Raw genomic sequence first — 26,841 nt, forward strand, 5'->3', positions numbered from 1 at the left:
AGTTGTCGAGAGATTGTCTACATTTGCCTCTCTAATATGGTAAATCTCTTCTACTGGATTTGTGTCTATTGTCTACATTTGCCTCTAATATAGCAAATCTCTTCTACTGGATCTGTGTCTATGCAACATCATCATAGAATAAGAAGCTCATGCAAGGACAAAACATTGGTGGAAGTTGAGGCTCTGATACTAAATATAGTGTAGCCAACAAATGAAAATTGTCAACGGCACGTAGTTATATCAAACCCTAGGACCTAATCATGTCCAAACACACCAAATCCAAGAATAGAGATTATTCCACTTAAAAAGAAAGAAAAAGAAAAAAAAAAAAAAAACAAGGCAATAATTAGCGAATAATCAAAGCTCTCACCAGTTTTGATGACCTCGATTATGCACCCCACTCGTGAAAACATGCACTCGCACAAACCCTTAGCCCAAGGGTTGTCAAGAAGATAAAAATGTCCCAAAAGCTACTAGACATTTTCTGTTTATTAAGTTTTTATATAGAGGGAAACAAAATGAAAGCCCTAGCACTAATCTAAGCCTTACATCAAAGGAAAACGCCACCAAAAGACCCTTTTGTGGACCCAAAAGTGTACCGCGGGTGCCACAATGCGCGGTCCATTGATGGATCTACATATTTGGCCCATTGTGGAAGATATTTAGGCCTCTTTATACTCTCTAATCCATCCCAAAACTACTCGGCAAGTACATCAGCCCAGTCTAACATTTGGTTGTCTTCATCCTCATCAGTAATGGGAACTTTTTTATTTTGTTATTGATGGCATACTTGTAAATATTGAAAACCATGTTAATAGACTTGAGAGGTGGGGACGTGAGAACTGAGAACCCTAATCCTCATTCTCTCTCTTACTTCTCTTTTCTTCTTCTCTTTCCTCCTTTCTCAATTCGTCCACACATTATCAAAGCATAATTGATGTAGGCATCGATCTCTTCTATCTTCAACATTTCTTCTCTTTTCTTTTTACCTTTTATTGTTTTGAGGGAAAAATCTAAGGCCGTTGGGGGCTGATCTACTCAAATCTCTCTTAACCATTGTATGCTGGGCCATGTAATCGTCTCCTAAATGTATCTGAGCATCGATCTCTTCCTTCTTCTTCAACGTTTCTTCTCTTTTCTTTTTTCCTTTTATTGTTTTGAGGTGAAAATCTAAGGTGGTTGGGGGCTGATCTACTCGAATCTCTCTCAACCATCGTATGGTAGGCCATGTAATCTTGTCTCTTGAATGTATGTGAGGCCCACTTCATATAGATCCATCGTGATGGACAAAAGTCGGGCACTACGTGTTTATGGCCAGATTTGTAATCAGATTTGAGATTGAAAATATGTTTTGAAGATGAGAATTGCAAGGATTAAAGCATCAATGTACGCATCAAGGTGTTGAAAGAAGAAGTTCCATCAAGTGATCAAAGAAGAAGTTCCATCAAGTGATCATGTTCGTTCATATACATTGGTTTTTGAAATACCTATAGGGCAAGTCAAAGTTATCGTTCCTTGGGTGTTTGATTTCTCCTCAATCGATGGATGTCAAGAATGAAGCCAAGAGTTTTTTGCCTCCATCTGAGTCAATGAATTTTCATATTACATCAACTAAACTCGATGGGGGTAAATTACTTGTAGTGGGTCAAATCAGTAGAGGCATTTGTTACAAGGAGATTAAAATACTTGAATTCCCCAACACCTGACGGAAGTTCAATAGAGTGTAAAGATTGGGTGGCAGCGGATGCCCAAATTAAGGCTTTATTATGGAATAGTATGTAGCCTCAGATTAGTGCAAATGTTATCTTTTCAAGACAACGAAGGAAGTCTAGGATAACTTGAAGGTGATATGTATTCAAAAGAACAAGACTCAACTTGAATTTATAAGGTTACTTTAGAGTATTTTCGCTCTTCGACAAGGACATAAGAGCATCGGAGAGTATTATTCTACCTTGCAAGGCATGTGGGAGTAACTAAACGTATACCAGACCCTATCAACAGATTATGAAGCTATGCGACAGTAAAGAGAGAAATTCCATGTTGCCAAATTCCTATCCAGTCTTCATCTTGAGTGCCCATCAAAGCTTAGGTTCTTAGAGGTAACAAGATCCCATCTACTATTAAGGCTTTTGTTCGTGTTTAGGTGTGGTCAATGTATAGAATTCATCCTCGCCAGATAGTTCTGCAATTATGTCTGCATCTAGTAGAGGAGATGTGGGAATTCATGGTAGTGGCCATTGTTATGATGGTCGTTTTGGTGGTAGAGACATAGGGGGAGGTCGGTTTGGAGGCCGAAACAATTGGGGTGGTTGTGGTACAGATTTCAGTGGTAGCCGTGGTCGTGGTCGTAGCAACCGACAGTGCATTCATTGTGGTCTCAGTAACCACACAACGGACACATAATAAAATCTTATTGGTGAGCCTGCTTGGGCGAATTAGGTTCATACCTCAGATGATGGCACCGAGGGTTATGTCTCTAAAAGCCTATCACTTTTGAGCCCAGTACTTCCGGTGATACAGTTACACTGTTCAAGGAAGAATCTGCCAGACTTCTGAACGATCACTCCACCTATGCATCGTCATCCACACCTACTCTTGCACAGTCAGCATTTGTCTTGCATCATCCGATAATGCACACTCGGTCATTGACTCAGGACCTTCCAGTCATATGAGCGTTATGCATAGTGTTTTATCTCAGTTAGTATAGTCATCAATCCATGTCTTTTGTCACATTAGCAGATGGACATCAAACCCGTATATCTAGGTTAGGAATAGCCTGTCCTACCCCACCGCTTTCATTGTCATCAATACTTTACTTCCTAAATTTCCTTTGAGTTAGTTATCAGTGAGTAAGCTAACTAACTCCTTCAATTATTCTATTAATTTTATTCTTCTTATTACGAATTCCAGGATATAAAGACAGGGACCAAGAACTATGCCAATTAGGAGTGAGGCGGTATAAGTTGAAGACTCTAAAAGGGCAAGGGGAAGGCCCAAAAGGACATGGGTGGAGATAATAAGAAAAGACTTGGTGACCTATGGTCCAACTATAAGTTATGACCCTTGATAGAGTGACATGGTGGAATAGGATTTATGGACCCCAATTAATTTTGGGGTAAGGCTTTGATGATGACGATGATGATGCTAACGTGCTTTTTGAGAACACTTTTCTGAAGGTCTTATAGTCACACTTGAACAATGTAGATCAACAGTTCAATATGACTTATGTACTAGAGAGTCAATCTCTGAGCCAAAATGCACCAAATAACTGATATGGGAAATTACTTGAGATAAGTTCCTTTGAAGTTCATCCATCTTCTTCTGAAGAGCTGCATTTACATCCCTCTCCAGTAAATGCCTTTCTTCCTGCTGTGACAGTAGTAATAGGGCAGAAACCTGATAAAGAGACAACAGGTAAAGTTAGTGACCTACAAAACATTCTAAAGGCAAAAAAAATAATAAATAATATATATATATATATATATATATATATATATATATGCTGAATAGTTAACCGAAAAACATTGATATGGAAGACATGATGGGACATTCGAAGGAAAAAAAAAAAAGACCTTCTCTTGCATTGCCTGTGCAAGGGCATCTGAGGAATGAACCATTCCATCAGGCACCGTACTTGGTGAAGCAATACTGTTCTTCTGCACCGCAAAACTAAATTCATTTAATGGAGAACTTGAACCAGTAAAAAAAAAAAAAAAAGAAGAAGAAGAAGAAGAAAAAGAAAAGAAAAGAAAGAGAGAGAAAGAGAGAGACTAAAATAGAGAAGTTACAAGTATAGCTTCAAATGCATAGATATTTAGCATCGCCAGACTGTTGATCCCATCAGTGCTATGCAAATTAGAGGCACTAATAATCTATATCTGTTGATGCCAAGCCGTATCCATGTACATGTCCCAAATACAGATATGAACATAGGCACAGACACAAGAAGTAGGCATGCGACTCTTCATTCCCTGAAATCTAGAACTTGGATATGAATATGGCATCTCATCCACATGGTATGCATATTGAGTTTAATGTTTTTTTTTTTTTTTTTATGGATAGAATACTAGAATTGATTAAGAACCAAGAATGAAAAGAGCCAACTATCCATTAAGGCAATCATCTGTTCATTATTCTCATCTAGGCACGAACTTCTGGATTTCAAGTTTTCTTCCAACAAAGTGTGTATTTCATCCAAACCCATTCTTGCAATGTGTGCATCTAACACCATTACCCTTCCCAAATGCACACATTGATCATCTAAAACCACAGCTTTCATGAGTTCACAGCAGATATTGACATGCCTGACATCATAGAAAATGACTCCAGTAAAATATAGATGCATGCATAGAATGGAATAAGACATGCCCAAAGAAAAGTTGCAGAATGGGTAAGACAATCTTTAGAGGCAATGACAAAATGTTCAATAACTTGAACTCAACTTGGAAATTGTTCTTTCAATTTTGAAGTTTCGGAATCAGTGGAACATGCTAGCAACTCAACCAACTCGATGAAAATTCTTCTAAAAATAATAAGAATTAGAACGAAAACATGTTCAAAACAAAAGAAGAGGAAACTAGGAGTGCTTCTCAACTCTCAAGTGGCAATATGCATGCATGCAGGTGTAAGAGAAAACAACCAACACTCCCCATCCCCCAAGACCTGGTTTCCTGTACTCTTACCATCGAGTTTAATTTCATGAAATTCGTTAGACATAGGCTCTAGACATCATGAAAAAGAATAGTAGGTTGGAACTGTTTGTAAACTTGCATCAAACTTCTGAAGAAGTGCAAACTGATCAAATAAAGGAGCCAGGTGGTCCTCTTCTCACCATCCACTGCAAGCAGTCTTTTCTTTCTTTTCTTTTATTATTATTATTATTTTTTTCTTTTACACACACACTCACACCCAAACACACCACATGGGCACTCGAACCCGTGCCCTCAGTGTTGAAACACAGTATCTACTACTGAACCATGAGTAGGGACCCAAGCAGTCTTTTCTTTTTCCTTCTTTGTTCCCTTTCTTTTAAACCCCCTAGGCAATCCATCTCCTCCAAGGCCTTCCCTCAAATATATTCATCCATTATACTCCTCTATTCCACCACATAACAGTGAAGATGGGAAGGAACAAAAAGACCTCCTTGCTGCCCATTCCTTGTTTAACAGGAGAAAGATGAGATATTGTTGCACACAAGTCCTCTGAAACTAAAAGGCAGACCATGCATGGTGATAACTACCCTAAGGCTCACTAAGTCTTGTGATAGTACCCTGTTCTCGAACAACATGTCAGCATCTTTCTTATTCTGGGCATCAATCCTGTGAATTCCAATTTACAGGTATAACAAGAAACAAAAGATACATGTTTAATGTTTCATGAATTATCTAGTATAGTTACTCACAAATCAATTAACCAGAACAAACAAATGATAAAGCCAAGAGAGATGAACTTTGCAACCAAAAACAAAATCAGAGAGCAACAAAAAGCTGGTGGTATTTGACTCGAGCAACAGAAACAAACCATGGCAACCACACTAGGATCAACGTCACTAGTTATATGTACATCCCTGCACTCAACGTCAACACACTTTGCATCTCTCTGAAAAGCCTCAAAATCAGATGTTCTGCTCATGCGAAGCTGTCCCATTTTCTCGTGTACCTCAACAAGCAATGATTTTATCCAAGTTTTCTCTTCCTCCAATAAATCCATGACTTCACATCTGCGTTGAGTATGAAAATGGCGTAATGCTGATAATCTGTTACTGATCATTTCATCTGAAAGAATCTGCATTTGGAGTCAATAAGGTATAAGAAAATGAACAGATGCAAAATGCCAGAGATGACTAGGTGAGCTCCATGACAATATCTAACTTCTTACATGCTTTTCTTCCAATGTGCTGACCTTTTTTCTCAAGTGTTCTTCAATCTCCAATCCCTATACCAGAGATGACGACCAGTGTTATTTTTAATGCAAGGGAAAGCAAGTCTGGAAAATTCATAATGACAATCTGCCATGAATGAATGCATACCATACGCAATCTGTTCTGAAGATTGTCTATGGAACTTCTCAATGTCTCCAATTCTTCTTCTAGAGAGCCCTGTAGGGGGAAAAAAAAAGTCCTCTTAGTTGTCAGAAGCATATATACTATGAGATTTAGGGGGAAAACATGTATATAATTCAAAAATATGCATCATACAGTGGAAACATTGGCCATAATTTGGTTGGCAAGGGGGCCTACACAATGCTACCTGGATAATTGCATGGGCATGCAGTATTGTATCCAGATGAGGTGATTTAGAGTGTCAAGTACAAGATATGGCAGGATATATCATGGATGTGATTGTGAAGTTAAGAACAAAATCTGTCAAAACAAAAGCTCGAATTTACATCCAATTTCTAGTTTCCAGAGCATGCATGAAATGGATATGGATGCCAAACATGTGTTAGTTCTGTAGGTATTTCCAGTTCAAAGGAATAGTTAACTAATGTCAAGGTTTGCTCGATCCTAATGCAGCATAATGATTGATGAATGGTGTTAGGAGACATAAAAACATATACATACATACAAGTGTGTATCTACATGTGTGTGTAGATAGATAGATAGAGAGAGAGAGAGAGAGAGAGAGAGAGAGAAATGATCACCTGCACACCTTCCTAGGTGAGAACTCGTGCGCACCTCTACACACATGTCATGGGCACAAAATCCAAACGGTCCATATGATGCGGCACCCCATGAAACATCCAGGGCCCAACTTTTAGTCTGATCCAAAACTCTAGTGGGCCATAATAAAGGAAACAGTTTCCTCCCTTGATTTGCCTCTCCCTTTGCGATGGCCCACCAAAGTTTTGGATCGGACTAAAAGTTGGGCCCTGGGGGTTTCATGGGTTGCTGCATCACATGGACTGTTTGGATTTTGTGCCCATGACATGTGTGCAAAGGTGTGCACGAGTTCTCACCTAAATATATACATACATACATATATATACATATATATTAGAATGCTCACCTGCACACCAGTTCTCACGAGAATTCATGAGAACTTTTTCAGAACTCATCACACGTGATGTGGGCCCAAAATCTGAACCGTTCATGTGTTGCAGCACCCCATGAAACCCTTGAGGCCCGACTTTTACCCTTATCCAAAACCTTGGTGGGCCATGGAAAAAGGAAACAGTTTCCTCCCTTGATTTGTCTCTCTTTTGCCATGGCCCACCAAAGTTTTGGATAAGGGTGAAAGTCGGGCCGCGGGGGTTTTATGAGGTGCTGCATCACATGGACCGTTCAAATTTTGGGCCTACATCACCTGTGATGAGTTCTGAAAAAGTTCTCATGAGTTCTCGTGAGAACTGGTGCACAGGTGAGCATTCCTGTGTGTGTGTGTGTGTGTGTGTGTGTGTGTGTGTGTGTGTGTGTGCGCGCACTAAAAGGCAAAGCTTAAGAAGTTTTCCAAACATCAGAAAAGATACGTACATACACCATTTGAGGTTAAATCCATAAATGGATTCCAATCATGGTTAAATGCAAAACAATAAAGTTGACCACACAGCCTCAAAATGCATCAGATACAGGTACTCTTAACTCACAATGTATTTAGAGGTGGAAGTTTCATTGTGGCAATCAAAACTCCATATTTCCGCAGGATCCTCCAAAAGGCATCCACATTTATCTTTCATATTTATATCTTCAAAGTGCCCAAGAGCATTTTGTCTGATATCATAAAACTTATTAATAACCTGAAGAAAAAAAAAAGAAAAAAGAATAAGGCATAAAAAAAATGCTATTTGAAGGAAGCTGATCAAATTATTAAAGAAATAGTTTATATTCAAAAGAGATCCAAAAAGTCAGTCTAACCAATCGCACTTGGTATATTCTGAAGTCCAGCATTGTATTTGACATAGAGATGAGAAACAATATGCATGGAGATAAGTTCAAGTGACTATTGCTTAAAAAAATGCTAAATGCAATTAACAGTTAACACTGTAAGCTATGGATCAGGGTGCAACGAAACAGAAATTCATGTTAAGATTTCAGTTTATCATGGAGTAGTCATCTATCAGTCCTAATTGAAATTTGACAAAAGAATTGAATCCAACAACCACATACTCTTGTCAAAGCATCTTTATGTAGTCTTAAGCAAAGAAGAGCAGAGAAAGAAACTCAAAACAGCAAAAAATTGCTTCTTGCATAATCAGACAGGAAGACATTGAGATAGAATTCTAAGAAAACATTTCTTTGCAAAAGTTAACATTCAATGCCTCATGTGCATGTGTTAGACTTCAAATGCTAATTGAGATGTCAATGGGCCGTACCATATACTGCAGATAATCATCAAATAGAACAACTGATTTAGTTGAGATGTCTTATCTTCAAACTCTAAATGATGAGAACAATATGGTTCAGTTATTTACCTTCTCAAGGGATTCATTTTGGTCTTTTAAATTCATCACTTCAATCTGAAGAGCAGTCCTATGTTTCTCTTCTTCAAGACATGCTGACCTCAGCTCCTCAACTCTGCTACACAGGTAGCATTGCATGTGTCAGGAATAAATAAAAACATCATCATCGACATAATTCTAACAATAATGCTAAAAAATTCTTTTTACATAGTTATATGCTACAATATTCTTTTTCCATAGTTATCTCAAATTGTTTAACTTAGAATTTCAGTTACAATTTTTTTTTACAATGTTATTGCTCTATTTTTTTAGAATATGTTAGGATATTCTGACAGCAATGTTAATTCAAATGGTATCTCGAATATTAAGATATCTCTTGGCAATAATGCGACGAAATTCATTTTCCTAGATATCTCTTAAATAGTAACACCCAGTGTTTTAAATATCAACGATATCGGCCAATATATCACACGATATATCTTGTATGCCACCTGTGCGATACGAAATGCACAAGTAGTGCGATATATCCCACATGTTTCATCCAGTGAGCATTTTCAATTTTCAATCCTTTTTTTAGTAAATCATGTTAAATCAGTGTCAAATTGTTATAAATCCTCTTTTTTTTTCATATTTTGTATGAAAAATCATAGATTCGAAGCTTCGATTTCGAGATTTGGAGGAGATGGGCCGTACTATGGAAAACTGAAAAAATAAAATAAAATAAAATAAAATAAAATCTCAACTTCCCACAAATCGATTGCAATCTGTCCAAACATAAATTCAAACATGTAGGTAACCTAATCTAGTGATTCTTCTTTCATTTTTGAATGTATTGCTTGTCTTTCCACACATTTTCTTACATTTATAAATTAAATGAATATACTTTGAATATACTTGCATCAACAGATCGACAACGGATGGATTAGGAATCCATATAAAGAAAACCTATTATGTGCACGTGTTTTTTTTTTTTTTAAATATTTTGATTTATAAGTTTATTGATGTCTTTTTTTAACAATCGCTAAAGTTTCATTGAAAAATTCGACCAATTTCTCAATGTTTCCAACAACATCGGTACATTACGCAATACAACCGATATATCACATGCGATAACCGATACATATCCGTATCCCAAGAATGCGATACATAACGCAATACCAATATTTCAAACACTGGTAACACCATCAGAACTCCTGTTGTATCTACAAGTTCAAAGTTTCCAAAAGCATCTTGACAGAAAACTATCAAGCCTAAAGTTTAGTAATACATGTCGGGACCTCATTTGGGCAATTTAGTTAAGTTTTCTGCAAGTTCTTTGACAGATTCTCCAACAACACTAATTCCAATATGATCACAGAGGGCAACATTCACCACATTGCATAGCACATATTACACCTCCAATGACTTCAAGGATATACAAATACTCAAAGTTTACCACATTCTCAAGTTTATATTCTCTTTAGTTGGTCCTGAACTTTTTCAAAGAGTTTTGGCATCCCCAACCATTGAGAACATTATACGACGGGATTAAATGAAAATAACAAGTTTGAGGCCAAAAAGTTACCTCTTTTCAAAAACATTTAATTTTTGTGGCATGGCCTCCTCTCGTTCCTTTGCCTTCTCCGCCTGATACAATTTACGAGACACAGATCTAAAACCATTCAGAAAACAGATGCATGAAAATGATGTCAAAGATTGCATGACTCTAAAAAGTTAAAATGTTAAAACCTCCATTAATGCATTATCCCTTTCAGCAAATGCTGCAGCTACACAACCCTGAAAGAATTTCAGCTGCTTCTCTGCTTCCATGTTCTGCAGCAACAACAGAACTGAGAAATTTAAATAAATAAATAAATAAATGAAAGAAGTGCACATACAGTTTTGCCAGAGCTTGAAGAAAGAATAAATTAATGTAATGGAAAAGTGCCATCATTACTATTTTACCACCGCAAAACCAAACGTGGCAATCATCGGCCAAATGCAGATGTTTTCAGGAGACAAGGAATTTGCAATCATTGTGCTTTTCATGTATTACTATAGAAATCTCAAATCCAAACAGGCACATCAGTGTATGAATTTGATGATTTGACATTAAAGTAATGGAAAAGTGCCAGCCATCATTACGGTTTTACTGCTGATAAACCAAACACAGCAATCGTTGGTCAAATGCAGATGTTTTCAGGACAGGTAAAGGAATTTGTAATCATTGCACTTTTCCGTTACATTCCAAGTGGAGAAGTACCTAGCTGGAAAAAAAAAAACCATAGCGGAGTGTTCAATAAATAAACTGAAATTCAACTTCTTGATAACACAAGACAACCTCAACCCCAAAATTTTCCGTGAAATTTAATATAAGCGGTAATAGAAAAACAGTTCTGGAAAAATTAATGAAGAATAACAGCAGGTAGACCTTGATTAATCCCCCTATTTAAAGGAAAATACTATTTTCCTAGATACTACTTAACAACCAGCCTGAGAATGTGAATTGGCTGATGAACAGGAAGTAAAGATGTAGCAAGAAGAAATAGAACGACTCTTGTTGTTTCATTTGACTGCAGGAATTCCCTTTGAAGTCATTTGGCACAAACAAAATTGCCTAGGGAGACAAAATCCATATTTAAGCCCTATCAATCCTTTCTAAAGTTAGATCACTATTTAGAGTTTCAAATGCATGAAGCAGACAATAAATGCATTCTTAAATCAGCATTTCTTGAGCTTGTCTGGCAAGACGCAGGAAGCAGCACATTCAGTAGGCCAACCTTAATGCTTCCTTCATTGCTTAAAAAGGACTTTGGGCCTGAGATTTGACCCACGAATTGAATAGATATTTGTAGAAATAAATAAAACAAATAGCAATAAGGAAAACCAAAGAAATTTTTATTTAAAAAAAAAAAAAAAAGAAAAGATAAGTTACCTTTGAGACCTCCGTACTATGTAAATCTGCTAGCTGGCTCTGAAGACAAAAAGGTAACCAGATTAGAGACGAAATTGAAACAGGAATTAACACTTGGATAACTACCATGAACAATGAAATTGGAGCCTTACTTTGATATGATAGACCTCTGAAAGCTCCTCTTGAAGATTCCGATTATCTCTCATGCATCCAGATAATTTCTTTTTTAAGTTCTCGATCTCCTGCTCCAAACCAGCTGTCCTGGTAGGGATTTACTTTGAGTATGAAGAAATTTTATTGGTTGCATAGAAATGCACAACACAAAAAGGTAATGTGTTAAACCAATTACACACCTTTGAAAGTGCATTCGAGTAGCCACAGCAAGATAGCTAGGGCCAGATTGCTGAAGGCACAATTGCTCAATGTCTTTCCGAAGTTCGTCACGCTCTGCAAAACAACAGTAGTTCATGAAGAAGATTCATTAACTTAGTCCTTGAATCTTGAATAGTTGATCATAGAATGATAGTGTTCATAATCGGTAGTTGATACCTAACACTTGATTTTTTTTTTCCCCCTCTTTTTTGTTTTTTCCTTTGGCAGAGGTTAGCTTCAAAATGCAACCACATTGTTGCAACACGGCACTGCCTAAGTTGGCTCAAGCTCAACAACTAATATATCATCATCATCTAAGCCTTATCCCAATTAATTGGGCTTGGCTACCTGAATCATGTTCCCCCGTGCCACTCTATCAAGGACCAGACCTTCAATTTATTAGACCATAGGTCATCAAGTCTTTTCTTGTTACCTCCCATCCACGTCCTTTGGGTCTTGCCCTTTTAGAGCCTTCAACTTGTACCAACTCAGTCTTAATCAGTGTTTTTCAGTAGCATTGTAGTGTAGGGTGTAGTGTATGCTATGTAGCGTATGCATCTAGCGTAATTCCCTGGTAGCGTAAGCTACAGGGTATGTAGCATAAGCTACATTGCATGTAGCGTAGCATAGTGTGTAGCGTGGATAGCGTAAGCTACCTGAAATCTCATTTTTTTCAAGTGTTTTTTCTATGTTAGTTAAACACCTATTTTAAAATGGTGATGACTTATACCTATGACAGATGACACTAAATTAAACTAATCCAGACCATCCAAATTGTGGTCCATATCGTAGATAAAACACTTAGATCAATCCGGACCATAAAGAAGTCATACTTAGAGATGTCTAAAGGCAGAGAGAGAGAGAGAGAGAGAGAGAGAGAGAGAGGGATTTTGCATGGAAATATGTGGTTGATGATATGGATTCCTAGTCAAGAACTAATAGAAATTATGCATTTTGTAAATTTTATCATATGTTCTATTATTTTAATTAAAAATATTAAGGATTGTGTAGCTTACGCTACACGCTATAGAGGGCCAAACGCCACGCTATATGCTATTTAAAACACTGCTCTTAACGGGCACGGTTCATGGTCTCCGTTGCACATGACAAAACCATCTAAGTCTACTTTCCCCCATCTTAATATCTATTGGTAAAATACAACCCCTAAGTTCCCTCAGATGCATTCATATCTAACTCTATCCTTCTTTTCATTTCCACTTATCCATCTAATTTCTAAGTGCCTGCACACCATCCATCACATTATCATAGAGTATTAAAGTTTTCAGTATTTTTCAAGAGGGGTGTGAATGTGGTGGAGAGTAGTGATTTAACGTGTGTTCACTTCAACTGAGGGTGCAAAATGTGTGTTAAATATCCATCCTTATGGTGCATATGTCAGAGATCATGTGTATTCATCTTGTAGGGTGCACTACGGAAATGCCATCTCACAAAAATGAGGGTACTACACTAATCAAGAGAGCCACATTTCTATGTTGAATTTTTACGTTAGAGTTTCTTCTCTAACCACCCAGAATTTTTCATAGAAGTTTGACCTTTCTAATTATAAAACCAAATTTATTTTTAGTTCATGTTACGCTCACGGTATCTCTACCTGATGAATGTTATGGATCTCTAACAAGTATGTAATACACACAGATCCATGACACGTATGCCGCCCAATGAGTCATTGCCTACGTTTTCAAAGAGATAAACTTTGATGCTATGGTGGAGTGCAGTGGATGACATGAGGCACTTATAAATTAATTGGCCAACATGTATTTGAAACTAAACTGTTAAATTTAATGTTCCTAATTTAGATGTATCAGGAAACAAAAATTAAGATTATTTTATCATCTGAGTCTAACTATCAAATTGGTGGACATTGATTAGACAGTTAAAACTGAAAATATTCCATGGTCCTATTTTAACAAACTAGTGGCCAAGAATAAGAGGTTAGGCAACTTGGTTTCCACAATTTAATCACTTTAATTTGAGTTATGGTATGCCATTTGTACAATTTCTTGGTGCATGTCAAGCGTCATGATCTACAGAATTAAAATCAACTCCCCTTTTTGAAATGATGCCAGGGCCTTCAGATATATACAGCGATGTAGAATAAGCATATTGTACAGGACGCAGATTGGGTACTACCCCTGCCTGTCCCAAGCTCCGAAATAGTTGGGGCTCTGAGGGGCCCACCATGATGTACGGGTTTATCCACACTATCCATCCATTTTGCGATATCATTTTAGGGTATAAGCCAAAAAATGGGACATATCCAAGGCTCAAGTGCACCACACCACAGGAAGCAGTGGTGATAATGACGCCCACCATTAAAACCTTCCTAGGGCCTACCATGATGTTCATTTTCCATCCAATCTCTTCATAAGCTCACATAGACCTGAATGAAGGCAAGACACAAAACTAGCTTAATCCAAAACTTTTGTGGCTCCCAAGAAGTTTTTAATGGTGGGTGTTTAATCCTCACTGTGTGGTTCACTTGAGCCTTGGATCTGCCTCACTTTTGTGCTTATATGCTAAAATGATATGGAAAAATGGATGGACGGTGTAGATAAACCCATATATCACAGTGGCCCCTCAGAGCCCCAGCCTATTCCGAGCTTCGCACAGGCGGGGGGGAGTAGCTAGTCCGTCCTATTGTACGAAGGTTGAGAATGGGACCCACCATCGATTGTATGTCATCGGATCTATTCATAAGATCCGCCAACTATGGAAGTGGACACCCCAAAAATAAGACCAATCCAATGGTTGTGTGGTCCACCGTGTGATTTTGGAGGTTCTCGGGCAGTTGTCCATTGCGATCTATGTTATGGCCCACCTTATGATTGTATAGGTCTGATATTTTGAAAATCACATTATCATGTTGGGCTCACTTGATGCGTAGGTAGGTTGCATAAAAACAACACAGTGGGCCACCATTGAAAACAATGGGCAAGCACCCAAAAACCTCTATTTCATTTGGTGGCTGAATGACATGACGGGTGGATCAGCCTAATTTTTAAGGCGTCATCAATTTTTAAGGCGGGGCAACCCTGTCGGACGGATTTGATACCATGAAAACATCAAGGCGGAACCATGCACAAGAGCTGTATAATGAGCTTATCCTAGAAATGTTGCTATGTGCATTATTACTTGTTTAACTGTTTTTTTTTTTTTTTTTTAAGTTAAACTCTTAACTTTTCACTTCCTCTTTTTTGGCATAGCCGTACTTTCTACTTTGACTGTTTTCTTTGGAATCATACCCAAATTAAACCCATACTTCTCCAGTACCTTTTTTTGCTGTATTATGTTTCTTTAAATATGATTTTAACATTATCAATTCATCTACATAAAAGGAACCAAAGCATGCAACTTCTTAGAAACAAACCATGCTCACATCACACCCTCTTAGTCTCTTAGTCAAGGTTCAACATCAAGATATTAAAAAATGGTTACATGATCATAACGGCGGAACCATTACATGTTATGGAAAAATGACCCATAACGGTTCATTAAGGGACCGATGCAGGTTTTAGGAAAAAAAGGTCATCATGGGCGTTACATCCCATATCGTAACGGTGGTGACCATTACGGCCATCATTACCAATATTGAATACTTTTTTCAAGATTATATTTTACATTTTACTGGGTTCCCAAAAAGATTAAGAGAAAAATACCCTAAATTCATGAACCAATGCACTTGGGTTTGTAGAAGTGGGCAGTCTTGGTGACCATGCACAAGGCAACTGGATATATGGCAATTCCATGAAATCAGTCCATCACATATTTATTGTCTACACAAAATAGGTATACAACTTCTAATTTGTAACAGTGAAAAGATACTAATATGGAAAAAAAAAAAAAGATATAGTTATAATAGCAAAGAACTCCATATGAGCCAGGTATAGTCATGGAAGGATGTGAATGTACTTACCATGTTCTAGCTGCTCGATACGCTGCTTCAAGGATTCACTATCGTTTACCCTTTCATCCATACCTGGAGAAGAAAATAAAGATTGGAGCAGAAGTTTCAGTTCTTTGCAAGCAATAGTAGATAAAAAAAATCTCTCTTCCTACCACCCAAAATAAATAAATAAATAACACACACATGCACGCATGCACAATATGTCCTCACTGCCATCATTAAATCGTACAGTCGCACATTTTTTTTATCAAACTCAAACTTTGTCAGTGGCTTCAAAGTGAATCAATTGGACTTTGAAATTTCTCATTAGAAGTTTGCAGCTAATGCTTTGATCCTCTGTGACACCAGCCAGCAGTGGCTAATCTAAAATGCATACTGAGATGCTTTGGAGCAGTCGCAGTCCTCGAAAAAAACCCAGCAATTGGTGGAATGATGGGAATCAGTCTTGAGGGTTGCAACTTGCAAGTCAGCCTTGACTGGCGAGGTGGCTGAGCTGCTAGGAGTTTTGAGTTGCAAAGTTGGTGCTCTTCCAACCATAGTTCAAAAACCCAAAAAACACGACTCAACTCAAAGTCCAGCCAGGTCAGCTCAACTCGAAGACTTGAACAAGTCTTTACCTGACTCGACTCGAGATAGTTAAATAAGAATAAGCTGAGTAGCAAAATTAATATTTGAACTAGTATGTATGATATAAAATAGAACTTAGAGTGAGATTAGTAACGTGTACTGAGATGGTTAAGCTCGCTACCTCCCCAGCGGGAGATTAAGGGATGAAAATGCCACACACTTATCATTTTATTTAAAATGTAAGCTCCACCATGTGAGTAACTCAGCCCCAGTCATACAAACTCAGACTGAGTTGGCAGAGTCAGTGAACTGACTCGATGAGTCTGGCCAAGTCAGGATCAAACCCATCTCATGAGAGAGTTTCTCAATGACTTGCCTCAAAATCTCAGCGAGTTGAGTCGACTCGGCTGAGTTTCAAGTCAAGTCAGTGAGTTTGGAACTATGCTTCCAACTACTTACCTTGGCTTGCCACTGTGTATTGGGGAACCATCCAAGGGTTCATGGGATCCAATCATAGAAAGAATGCAACGTCAGTTATCATATTGGAAAGAGAAATACCAATCTTGGGCGAGCATATTACTCTCATTAATGCTGCCTCACCATGCCAATTTATTATGTCACTCTTTAGTTGCCCCTAGCATGTTGTCAACATGCTCGAAAACTCAAGAAATTTTCGAGCAAGGATAGGAAGAGAAACCAAACCTTATGTCTTGGGAAGATGGGGATGAAATCGATCAAAATTATGGAACCAACTTTTCTAGGGAAATTGTTATAGTGATTTGGGGAAGAATAAATTTCTCTATGGAGAAAGGAGATGATGGCAAAAAATGACTTACAGGAAAATGGGTGGTATGCAGCTCCTTCAAGATATGCAAGCTCTAACTATGCTTTTTAAAAAAATTAAGGAAAGAAACAAAGAAGAAGATATACAAAGCTCTGTCATTTGTAGAGCCATCCTGGATGCACCACAACTTTCTCTCAGGGTATTGGATTTGAAGTCGGGGACTATAATTATCTGATTTTGAGAAGATGGTCGGAGCAGCAACAGTCCTTTGTGTCACAAATTTGCAGCTCTCTTCGAAGTCACATCCCAACCATAGCCCAACATGGAGGATATTTTGGATAAGATTGGTAGTCAAGTTGTGTGGTCTCCTTTCAAGCAAAATCTAAGTGAGGAAGTATCAGATGAATTTATTAGGGCAGAAGAATTTGAAAATGGGCCAAAATTGGCGTCTTCTTAGTTAAATCTTTTCACTACCACATTTGGGCGGCCCGTATGAGGCGGGCCCCACCCATGTGAGGATGTACCCATGTGATTTGGGGCCCACGAGGGGGGTTCAGCTGAGGTCCTAACCCATGAGATATGGGGCTTGGGCTATGAGATAAAAGGATTAATTCGCCATGCTCTATCAATTTGAGCTTTTAGAGCAAGTGGTTAATTGTCCTGCAACAAAGTGGTATCAGAGCGGGAGGTCTCGTGTTCGAGACTCCTCAGTGGGGGTAATTAATGCAGGGGCATTTTCACACCGAGTGGGGTTGCTTGTGAGATGCAGGGGCACACTCGGGGTGGACGGCCCATGAGAGGCGGGTGGCGCGTGTGAGGCGGCATGTGATTTGGGGCCCACGAGGAGGGTTCAACTTGCTCAAGCTTGGGATGGGAGTATGTGAACCACTTGTTCATGCACACGGTTCCTTTCCATCAGTGAATTGGCACTAGTGTTTTTTGCAATTTGGTGTTTGTTGGACTGGCCTTGCTTTTTGGGGGAGATTAGGCCCCTGCTAGCATTTTCTTTCCCTTCGGGTTTTGTAATAATTTTTGTTTGACGATCAAAAGAATTCAAATTTCATCAGGAAGAAGAAAAGATAAAAGAAAATTGGAGACTAATCGCGAAAAGAAGGGGTGGTCTTTCAACACACCCCCAGCTAGAATATTGGCAGCAGGATTTCATTCCCTTACCATGTGGGAAAAGGAAATGGGACTTCCTCTTCTAGCCTCCCAAGATTAGAATAGGATTCATCATGGAACCGTAGAACATAAAATAAAATATATTACTACAAAGGTGCTACATAAGGCAATTAGCAATACAAAGGCCTGTTATAAATATAGTGGTAGAGAAGTAAAAATGTGGAAAACCTCAAAACAAACGAAATGATAAAAACAAAGCAAAAAAAAAAGCTGGTAAAGCTTAAGTATAAAAGTGGGAAATGATAAAAATGAAGTGAAAAAAAGAAGCTAGTAAAGCTAAGTATAAAGGTGGATGATTAATTGTGCGATATGTTGAGCACACGAAAGGGATAGAAAGTTATCTACAAAATAGCAAAAACAAGGGAGAGGAAACACCTAAGAGCTAAACCATGATAGATTCAAGAAGGCTGAGGATCTAACTGTCATGGTGAAAGACGCGGGTATTAGGGAGGATGGAGAGGTTACTTTCAAAAGTTGTTCAAAGAAGATGCGGGCATGAGGGTGGAACTATGATGTTCCCTGCATCAAACTACGTGTGGCCTTAGACCCTGGAGGGTTGGGAACACGTGCTTAATAAAGCTTATTGAAATGGAATTTGAATAGGGGTAAAGGTGGTTTTAGATAAGGATAAGGAAAGGTTTAGATAAGGATAAGGAAAGGTTGAGAGGACGGATGATATACCTATAAAAGTGCAGAAGATACTAGACAATACAAATTAATGTGGTCAACAAGTTTTTTAAACAAATTACGAATAAACAAAATGCCAAAAGAATGGACAAGAAGCATCATCATCATCATCATCTAAGCCTTATCCCAACCATTGTTTGGACTATCCCCAATATTATCGAAATATCCCCAAATATTATCCGTATCTCCCGCTCAGCGATACTGATAACACTGGTAGTGATACCGATAACACTGGTAGTCTTAGAAATTCCAGGCATCAGTGATGTATTGCTAATGTATCACTAAGAATCGACAGTGTGTCGATATCGCCAATATATTCACCTGTGTAAATTCCAGGTGTCGCTTGTATTGCTAATGTATCAATATTACCAAAATTTTCAACTATGTAAATTCTAGGTGTCACTTGTATCACCAATGTATCGATGATATTTTGACAATATCGCCAATGTAAGGATATCGCCAAAAATCTATTTATTAAAAATAAATAAAAAAAATCATTTCGAATCTTTTTATGGCTGCATGGTTGTATGCAATGTTTTAAGTATCGTTATCGTGTAATGTATCGCACCCTTGGGATACGGATACATATCGGTTATCACATAGGATATATTGGTTGTTTTGCGTAATGTAATGTATCATTGTTCTTGGGAAACATGGGAACATTGGGAAATTGGTCGAATTTTTCAAGGAAACTTCAAGGATTGTTGAAAAAAACATCAAGACACACTTGGAAACCAAATGTTACCAAAAAAGTGCACATAATAGGGGTTTCCTTTGTATGGGGTCCTAATACATGCACTATCCAACCGAACTAATGCAAGTATATTTGAAGTCTATTCATATAATTTATAAACGTAAGAAGACGTGTATGGAAACATAAGCAATACATTCAAAAGCAACACAAGAATCACTAGATCAGATTACATGTTTGATTTTGTGTTTGGATATAAAGATTGCAACTAATTTGCGAGATATTGAGAAATTTCGATTTTTCCCAATTTTTCGCAACTTGGCCCATCTCCCCCAAATCTCAAAATCAAAACTCCAAATCCATGATTTTTCATGGAAAACATGAAGAATCATAGATTCGTAACCATTTGACATTGATTTAATGTGATTTACAGCAAAAAAAAATTAAAAAAAAAAAAGAGGATAAAAAATCGAAAATGCTCACCGGATCGAATCGTTGGGATATATCGGTACTACCTACGCATTTCGTATCACATAGGTGGGATACAAGATATATCGTGGGATATATCGCCCGATATTCCCGCGATATGGTCGATATTTAAAACACTGGTTATATGCAATGTTCAAATTTTCAACGATAATATCGATCATATTGCAATATTATCGTTATCACAACATGAGCAATATCAAGATCATGATCTTGTGTTTCATTTCTAGTTGTCGGCAATTTCTTGGTGAAGCATCGTATATTGTCAATTTCTGAAATATCGATGGAAGGTTGGATGGATGGATGGATGGATGAGATGATTGGACTAGTTTCTTATGACAACACATGCTTTTAGGCCCCCATTAAATGACAACTTATTATGTATGCGTTCTTTTTGCAATTTTTTAATTCCTAAATATGAAAATATGTGTATTTTAGCATCTCCTGAAGTTTCCTGAAAAAATCCACCATTTTCCCCATGTTTCCCCGCATTTTTTGTTATTGGCAATATTGATATTGTTTCCATATCCCTGGCCAGAGAAACTTGTAGCAATACCAATACTCTGAACATTGATCCCAACTGATCGAGATCAGTGACAAGAATCCTTTTTTGCCATTCCACTCTATCAAGGGACATAACTTTAGTTAGACCATAGGTCATGAAGTCTTTTCTAACTAGCTCCACCAACGTCCTTTTAGGCCCTTTTAGAGCCTTCAACTTATACCAACTCACTTCTAACTGACACAGTTCTTAGCCTTCGTTGCACATGACTAAACCATCTAAGTCTACTTTCCCTCATCTTATTACCTAGTGGTCCTAATCCTAAATTCCCTCAAATGCATTCATTTCTAATTCTATCCTTGTCTTGCCCCTCATCCATCTCAACATCCTCATTTTAGCTACGCTCATCCTATGAAAATGTCATTCCTTAACTATCCAACGTTTTGTCCCATAAAGCATAGCTGGTCTTATATCCATCCTACCTATGAAATTTCCCTTTCAATTTCAGTGGTACACGACAATCACATAAAACTCTAGAGGCACATCTCCATTTCTTCCACCCCACTTGAATTCTATAGGCAACATCCTTCTCATCTCTCCACCCTCATTAGTTTTTTTGAAGGGTCATTTTGGGAGAACTTCTTGGTCAACAATCTTAACTAATTCCTCGGACCCACTCCTATTGATACCAAAATTGCACTTCATATAATTCCTTTGAGTCCAAATAATTTTAAATCCTTTATATTCTAAAGCACCCCTCCATAAATCTAGCTTTATGTTTACACCCATCCTCTTCTTGTCAATCAAAACCATGTCATCCACAAACAATATCGTTAACTCGTCCATAATCAATACAAAAAGAAATGTGCAAAGTTGCAACAACTATCAATGGATCAAACTTATGGGGTCGCACTATGACACTTTGGGGAGGGTGGTGGAACAAAGATTAAGATGAGAAAAGAGGATATCAAAAAATCAATTTGACTTCATGCTTGAGAGATCAACAATTGAGTTGAGGCGGGGCCCTATGTTGGGAGTATGAAATAAAAGAACTAGCAAGATATGAGGAGAAAAAACTCCTATGATGAAGGTGGAGGAAAGATTCAAGAGTGGCATCATTCATTCGGCTTGTGCTACAAGAGTTTAGGGGGATTACCACATATAAATTCACATATTGGTTGTTGCCAGTGAATAACAAAGCCTCGAAGTCCATTCTAGTGTGCATGTGGTCTTGTGACTCTTGTCCCCTTTTTCGGTGGTGGAAGATCAATTTTGATGCCTTGTCCCTTTGGCAAGCCCAATGCAAGTGACATTGGGGGTGTGATTGGAAATGATAAGGGAAGGATAGCTCTAACCTCCTCAGAGCCCATTGTTGAAGGTGATGCATCTCTTCAGCAAAGAGCTTCACCTTTTTACTTTGAGGTCCCATGTCCAGTAATCATGGAACATGACTCAAGGAATGTCATGACCCAGGCATAGAAAGATCTCCCTAATCCTTGGAAACTTTCCTAGTTTGTGTTTTGAGGCTCTAGGCTAAACATACTGTTTACCCATGTCAAACATGAGGTAAATGGCTTGTCGGTGCACTAACTAGAAGGAGGGGCTTCTCACTTTTCTGTTGTATCGGGGATTCCTTCCCATTACTCTGATGTATCTTTTTTTTTCTTTTCTATCATGTTTTGTTATCTCAAAAAAATAACTAAAAAAGAAAGAAAGAAAGAAAGACAAAGGGGATATCAATGATGGAAGTTGTTTTCCTAGTTCAATAATTGATGGAGAAGGGATATAAAAAAGAATTACAATTGACAACCCAAGGCGGTAATGTGGTCGATTGTGAGAGGAAAAGGGATCCCAGGAGAGTATATAGATATCGATAAAGATGTGTATAAAGGTGTCTTTACGAGAGTGAAACCAGACTGTGGCAAGACCAATGGGTAACCAGTAGCAGTGGGCCTTCGTCAGGGAATGGAATTAAGCCCTCAACATGTTGAACTTGTTCTAAACGAATTAAGAACTGGTGGCCAGGATCAGAACCCTTGTTTGTCGTTCACTAAGGGGCGTGGTGTTGATTGACAAGACTACTGAGGGAGAAGTACTCATAAAAACTAACAAAATCAAGAGTATTCAAGTGCAACTTTGGTCAGAACACTTATGACACAACATTTTAGTAAAAAATAAATAAAATCATTATTTAAGTTTAGAAGACAGTTAATTGATCCACTGTGCTATATGGCAAGTTGTTCAGCAGTTAGGAAAGCAATATGAGCAAAGATTGGGTGTCACAAAATGATGACCTTGAGATGGATGTGTGGGAAGATTGTGAAGGATAAATTAAGAGCAAGGTCATCTGAAGCAGGCCAAGAGCAGTCCTAATGAGAGATAAACTGATGAAGAGCATATTGAGATGGTCTGCTCGTATGCAACCAAGATTGGAGACGGCTTTGGTAAGGGGAGTATTGGTTAGGTTGCAAGGCCTAAAAACAGGATAAAACGAAAGCCTGAAAGGACTTCAACTGTGCTGGTGAAGAGATAAAGGCCTGTTCTCTTAACAAGGATCTGTGGGAAGATTGTGAAGGATAAATTAAGAGCGAGGTCATCCGAAGCAGGCCAAGAGCAGTCCTAATGAGAGATAAACTGATGACGAGCATATTGAGATGGTCTGCTCATATGCAACCAAGATTGGAGACGGCTTTGGTAAGGGGAGTGTTGGTTAGGTTGCAAGGCCTAAAAACAGGATAAAAGGAAAGCCTGAAAGGACTTCAACTGCGCTGGTGAAGAGATAAAGGCCTGTTCTCTTAACAAGGATATGGCCTTAAGATTGATTAGACAAATAGAATGCGTAAAGCCAGCCCCAAATAGTTGGGACAAGGCTATCATGATGATGATAAAGGTCTATATGGTAGCAATATTTTTGTGTTGGTAAGGAGAATTTTATTAGAGTAATGGGAAGGGGACTACAAAAATGAGATGCTGCTAGAATGCAAAGAAGGTCTAAGGACCCCTTCCTTGGCCCACAAATGGACCGCAATATTCCCTCCTTGGGGATTAAAGAACACATAAGAATCGACTTACTAACCAGCTGAATATGAAGAATCCAGTTAGTCAATCACCACAGAAAGGGACCCACGGAAAAAGGCCATCTAAGTGCATTGACTGAATCCCTTGATGAGTCGATGACAGCATGAGAGCCTTGGAAGTTGGAACCACTTGGTCGCCATCACCCCTGTCAATGAAATGCAAATATCTACCTCGATTGAGTTGAAAATACCAATCCAAGCAAAGATGACCCAACTGGTTTGACAGCAAAAGCACCACCGAAGTTCAATTACAGGATTCCCATCAACGGTAGTTTCTAGGAGTACTAAAGCTAATGACTAGCTCCATCAAACTTTTCTTCTTTTTTTTTTGAATGATTCCAAAGATTTTAGTCAAAAAGCCAAAAAGATGCAAATGGATGACCAGCAGTCATCCACCACTATCATCATCACAGCCTAATGCCAACTAATTGGGGTTGGCTACATGAACCCCTTTATGCCATTCCATTCTATCAAGGGCCATAACTTCAGTTAGACCATAGGTCTTGAAGTCTTTTCTTACTACCTCCCCCTGAACTGTCCCATGAACTTGGGCACATTTTACAAAAAGGTGCTTGATTTTCACGGTGGCAGTGTCGAGGACCTGGCTATTACATTCCCTACCACAATTCCCACAAAATTGATAGCACCACCACCTTCCACAACAAAGACCTACTCTTACTTCTGAGGTCTCCCCTGTTGAAAATTTGTGTGACCTCCTTCCAATTTCTAAAAAGATCATTCCTTCTTACTCCCATAAACTGTTTACAAGCTAGGCCCCACACAATTATTTTTGGGAACTTTATGGCAAAATTCTTCAGAAATTCGGATTTTACCAAATAATGTCTCTATGAACCAAAAGTATTGGGCAGTGCTTTTTGAGGAGTAAAATCATGTAAACACCCCTTTTTTCTTAAAAAACAGGTGCATCGAGAATCGTGGGGTCCATGATGTATATGTCTAACATCCAACCTGTCCAACAGATTCACCACACAATGATTACCATTGCATACCAAAAATCTCGTAAATCCAACAATAAGAAGGGCTAGACCATTAAAACTAACGTACACCATTCAAAACCATCCGGAACAATCTGTAGCCCATCTGGTAATTTGATCGGCCAAATTTTTTGTTGGTGCGAACACCGTGTTGGGGCTCATACGTTAGATGGATTGGATCTTATACACATACCACATGGGTACCATGTGGGCCCACAATTCTCGACTTCGCCGCCTTTTAAATAAAATAAAATAAATTAATTAATTAATTTAAAAAAAGAAAAACTAAACAAGGGCATTTTGTTACTTTCTCCTCGTGAAAAGCATCTACCTGGAATTTCATTTCGTCCAGGCATTCTTTGGTAAAATGCAAATTTCCGAAGAATTTTGCAGTAAAAATCGCCTCACTTTAGTCACAACCACTTTGACACTAGAAGCTTTATTTTCAAATATCCCATTATTTCCTTCCAAATTGATCAAAGCATGTGAATAGGGCAAAGATCCCATAGAATTATTTTTTCTAACTACAAACATGTGTGGGTCATGATATATAAATTGCATTCTACTTTCTCCCTCCAACCCTTCGGAAATAAACGACACATGCATGGATTAATCATATGCAGGAGCCACATTGAGAGTCGATGTGCCTTTGATTGGATATTTGGACTTATTCGTGGCAATGGGTAGCCATTGGACTCACATGACCATGGAAAAGTCAATTCTCATCATGGCTCACCTTGCAGGCATGAATTATTCATCTGCATAGGAATCAACACTTGGATTTGGTTCTGTTTATTGGCTTCAGTATCTATGTATGCTTCAGTTGTACCCCAGTTGCAGGTCCTTCTAACTAGGTGTGGCACCTGCTTTGAATCCCCAGGGCTCTCCCTCTCTCGCCCACTTCCTATTTACACTTGTTTAAGTTTTGAAAGAGATGCTTCCCAGCTCCCACACCCAAATTTGTTGCCACTTCGCTTCACACTTTGCGCAACTATAGGTTGTACTCGTAAAAGTTTTTCTCAAGAACGTCACTTTAACAACAACTACGCAAGGACCATCTCATTTGAGGCAGAATTAATGAAGCCAATCTGTCTACATGAAAATAGTATAATTTACATAAAACACCCTATGTCATGAAAAAATCACCAGGCACTAGCAATTCTGTTTACTGCTCAATATCCAATGAGGGTAGAAAATAGAAAACGATAGGTTAATCATGGGAATGATAGGATAATCATGTTTTAGAAAATAAAATCCATACATATTTGCTTTCTTGCCCAAATGCCCAATTGGCAATGCACAATTCTAAACAACTAGTAGGTCTAGAGTTTAAAAACTGGGTCACTCAAGATTTCAAAAACTCAGGAAAAGGACATCCTAAGTATTTGAGTCATATGGCTAATCTTTTGAAGGGACTGAGTACACTATATGGAACGTACACCTAGATGATGATGATGATGATAAAAACTCATATTCAAAATGTCAATCCAAATTTAAAACTGCATATACAAACGTGGGTCCTGAGGCATGAAAGAAATTTTGATAGCATATAAAAGTAACTCTTTAGAATGTCCATCCAAATTAAAATACACGGACCCCAATGTGGGCCCTAAAGCATAAAACAAAATTAGCAAGACCACATACAGCCAGCGACAAATATCTATTTATAATTTTTATATACGTGTGAGGAATGATCATATTCAACTAGCTGTAACAATGAGCTATGATACAAGTAATTGATGCTCTAGATCATCAATTTGAGTGTCCATGGGACCAATGCAGTTAATAGGCAGAAACAGTTAAATTCACTTAATAGTTTAATGTAAGCTCAACAAGAGATTTCATGGTGGATAATATTATCTCTTCAATTTCATTTTACCTCTCCAAATAGCTACAAAAATAAAAAGAAAGAAACAAGAGAACAAACATAAATAGTTTTTTTTCATTACATCAAAATTAGAAAGATAATGGACGTACTTGGATGCACTATCCAATGGAACCAGAAGTTACTAGTCTAATAAAGCAAAAAATAAAAAATCAAGTGTTTCTAATTACTTTACTTAGGCCCTGTTAGGTAGATGCCTGAAAATGGGTTCATCTCAGTTTAGTTAATCATGATTATGTATTAGAGATAATAATCTCTAATACATAATCATGATTAACTAAATGGAAATACATGTTAGAGATCATGATCTCTAATACATAATTATGATTAACTAAAATGAGATGAACCCATTTTCAGGCGTAGCAAATAGGCCCTTAGCATTAAAATTAAGAAAGCAG

The 26,841-nt window shown here is 38.0% G+C and overlaps 1 protein-coding gene across 5 annotated transcripts in view; it reads right to left on the reverse strand.

Annotated features, from left to right (window-relative positions):
• LOC131229456 (uncharacterized) overlaps nt 1-26,841 on the reverse strand; it is a 51,613-nt gene that overhangs the window by 18,771 nt on the left and 6,001 nt on the right. The window contains exons 2-14 of one of the 5 annotated variants that reach the window (XM_058225418.1): nt 15,597-15,659; nt 11,644-11,737; nt 11,443-11,551; nt 11,312-11,350; nt 10,126-10,209; nt 9,962-10,023; nt 8,410-8,515; nt 7,585-7,734; nt 6,029-6,097; nt 5,878-5,934; nt 5,659-5,784; nt 3,573-3,656; nt 3,286-3,396 (exon numbers count right to left, since the gene is read on the reverse strand). In XM_058225418.1, the coding sequence (XP_058081401.1) occupies nt 3,286-3,396; nt 3,573-3,656; nt 5,659-5,784; nt 5,878-5,934; nt 6,029-6,097; nt 7,585-7,734; nt 8,410-8,515; nt 9,962-10,023; nt 10,126-10,209; nt 11,312-11,350; nt 11,443-11,551; nt 11,644-11,737; nt 15,597-15,657 (1,152 nt within the window). In that variant the 5' untranslated portion in view covers nt 15,658-15,659. Of the gene's footprint in view, nt 1-3,285; nt 3,397-3,572; nt 3,657-5,520; nt 5,785-5,877; nt 5,935-6,028; nt 6,098-7,584; nt 7,735-8,409; nt 8,516-9,961; nt 10,024-10,125; nt 10,210-11,156; nt 11,182-11,311; nt 11,351-11,442; nt 11,552-11,643; nt 11,738-15,596; nt 15,660-26,841 lie in introns of those variants that run through there. The other 4 variants (XM_058225417.1, XM_058225415.1, XM_058225416.1 and 1 more) reach the window with 4 other exon arrangements.

This window comes from Magnolia sinica, chromosome 16 (genome assembly GCF_029962835.1).
Source record: "Magnolia sinica isolate HGM2019 chromosome 16, MsV1, whole genome shotgun sequence".
In the NCBI taxonomy this organism is placed as follows: domain Eukaryota; kingdom Viridiplantae; phylum Streptophyta; class Magnoliopsida; order Magnoliales; family Magnoliaceae; genus Magnolia; species Magnolia sinica.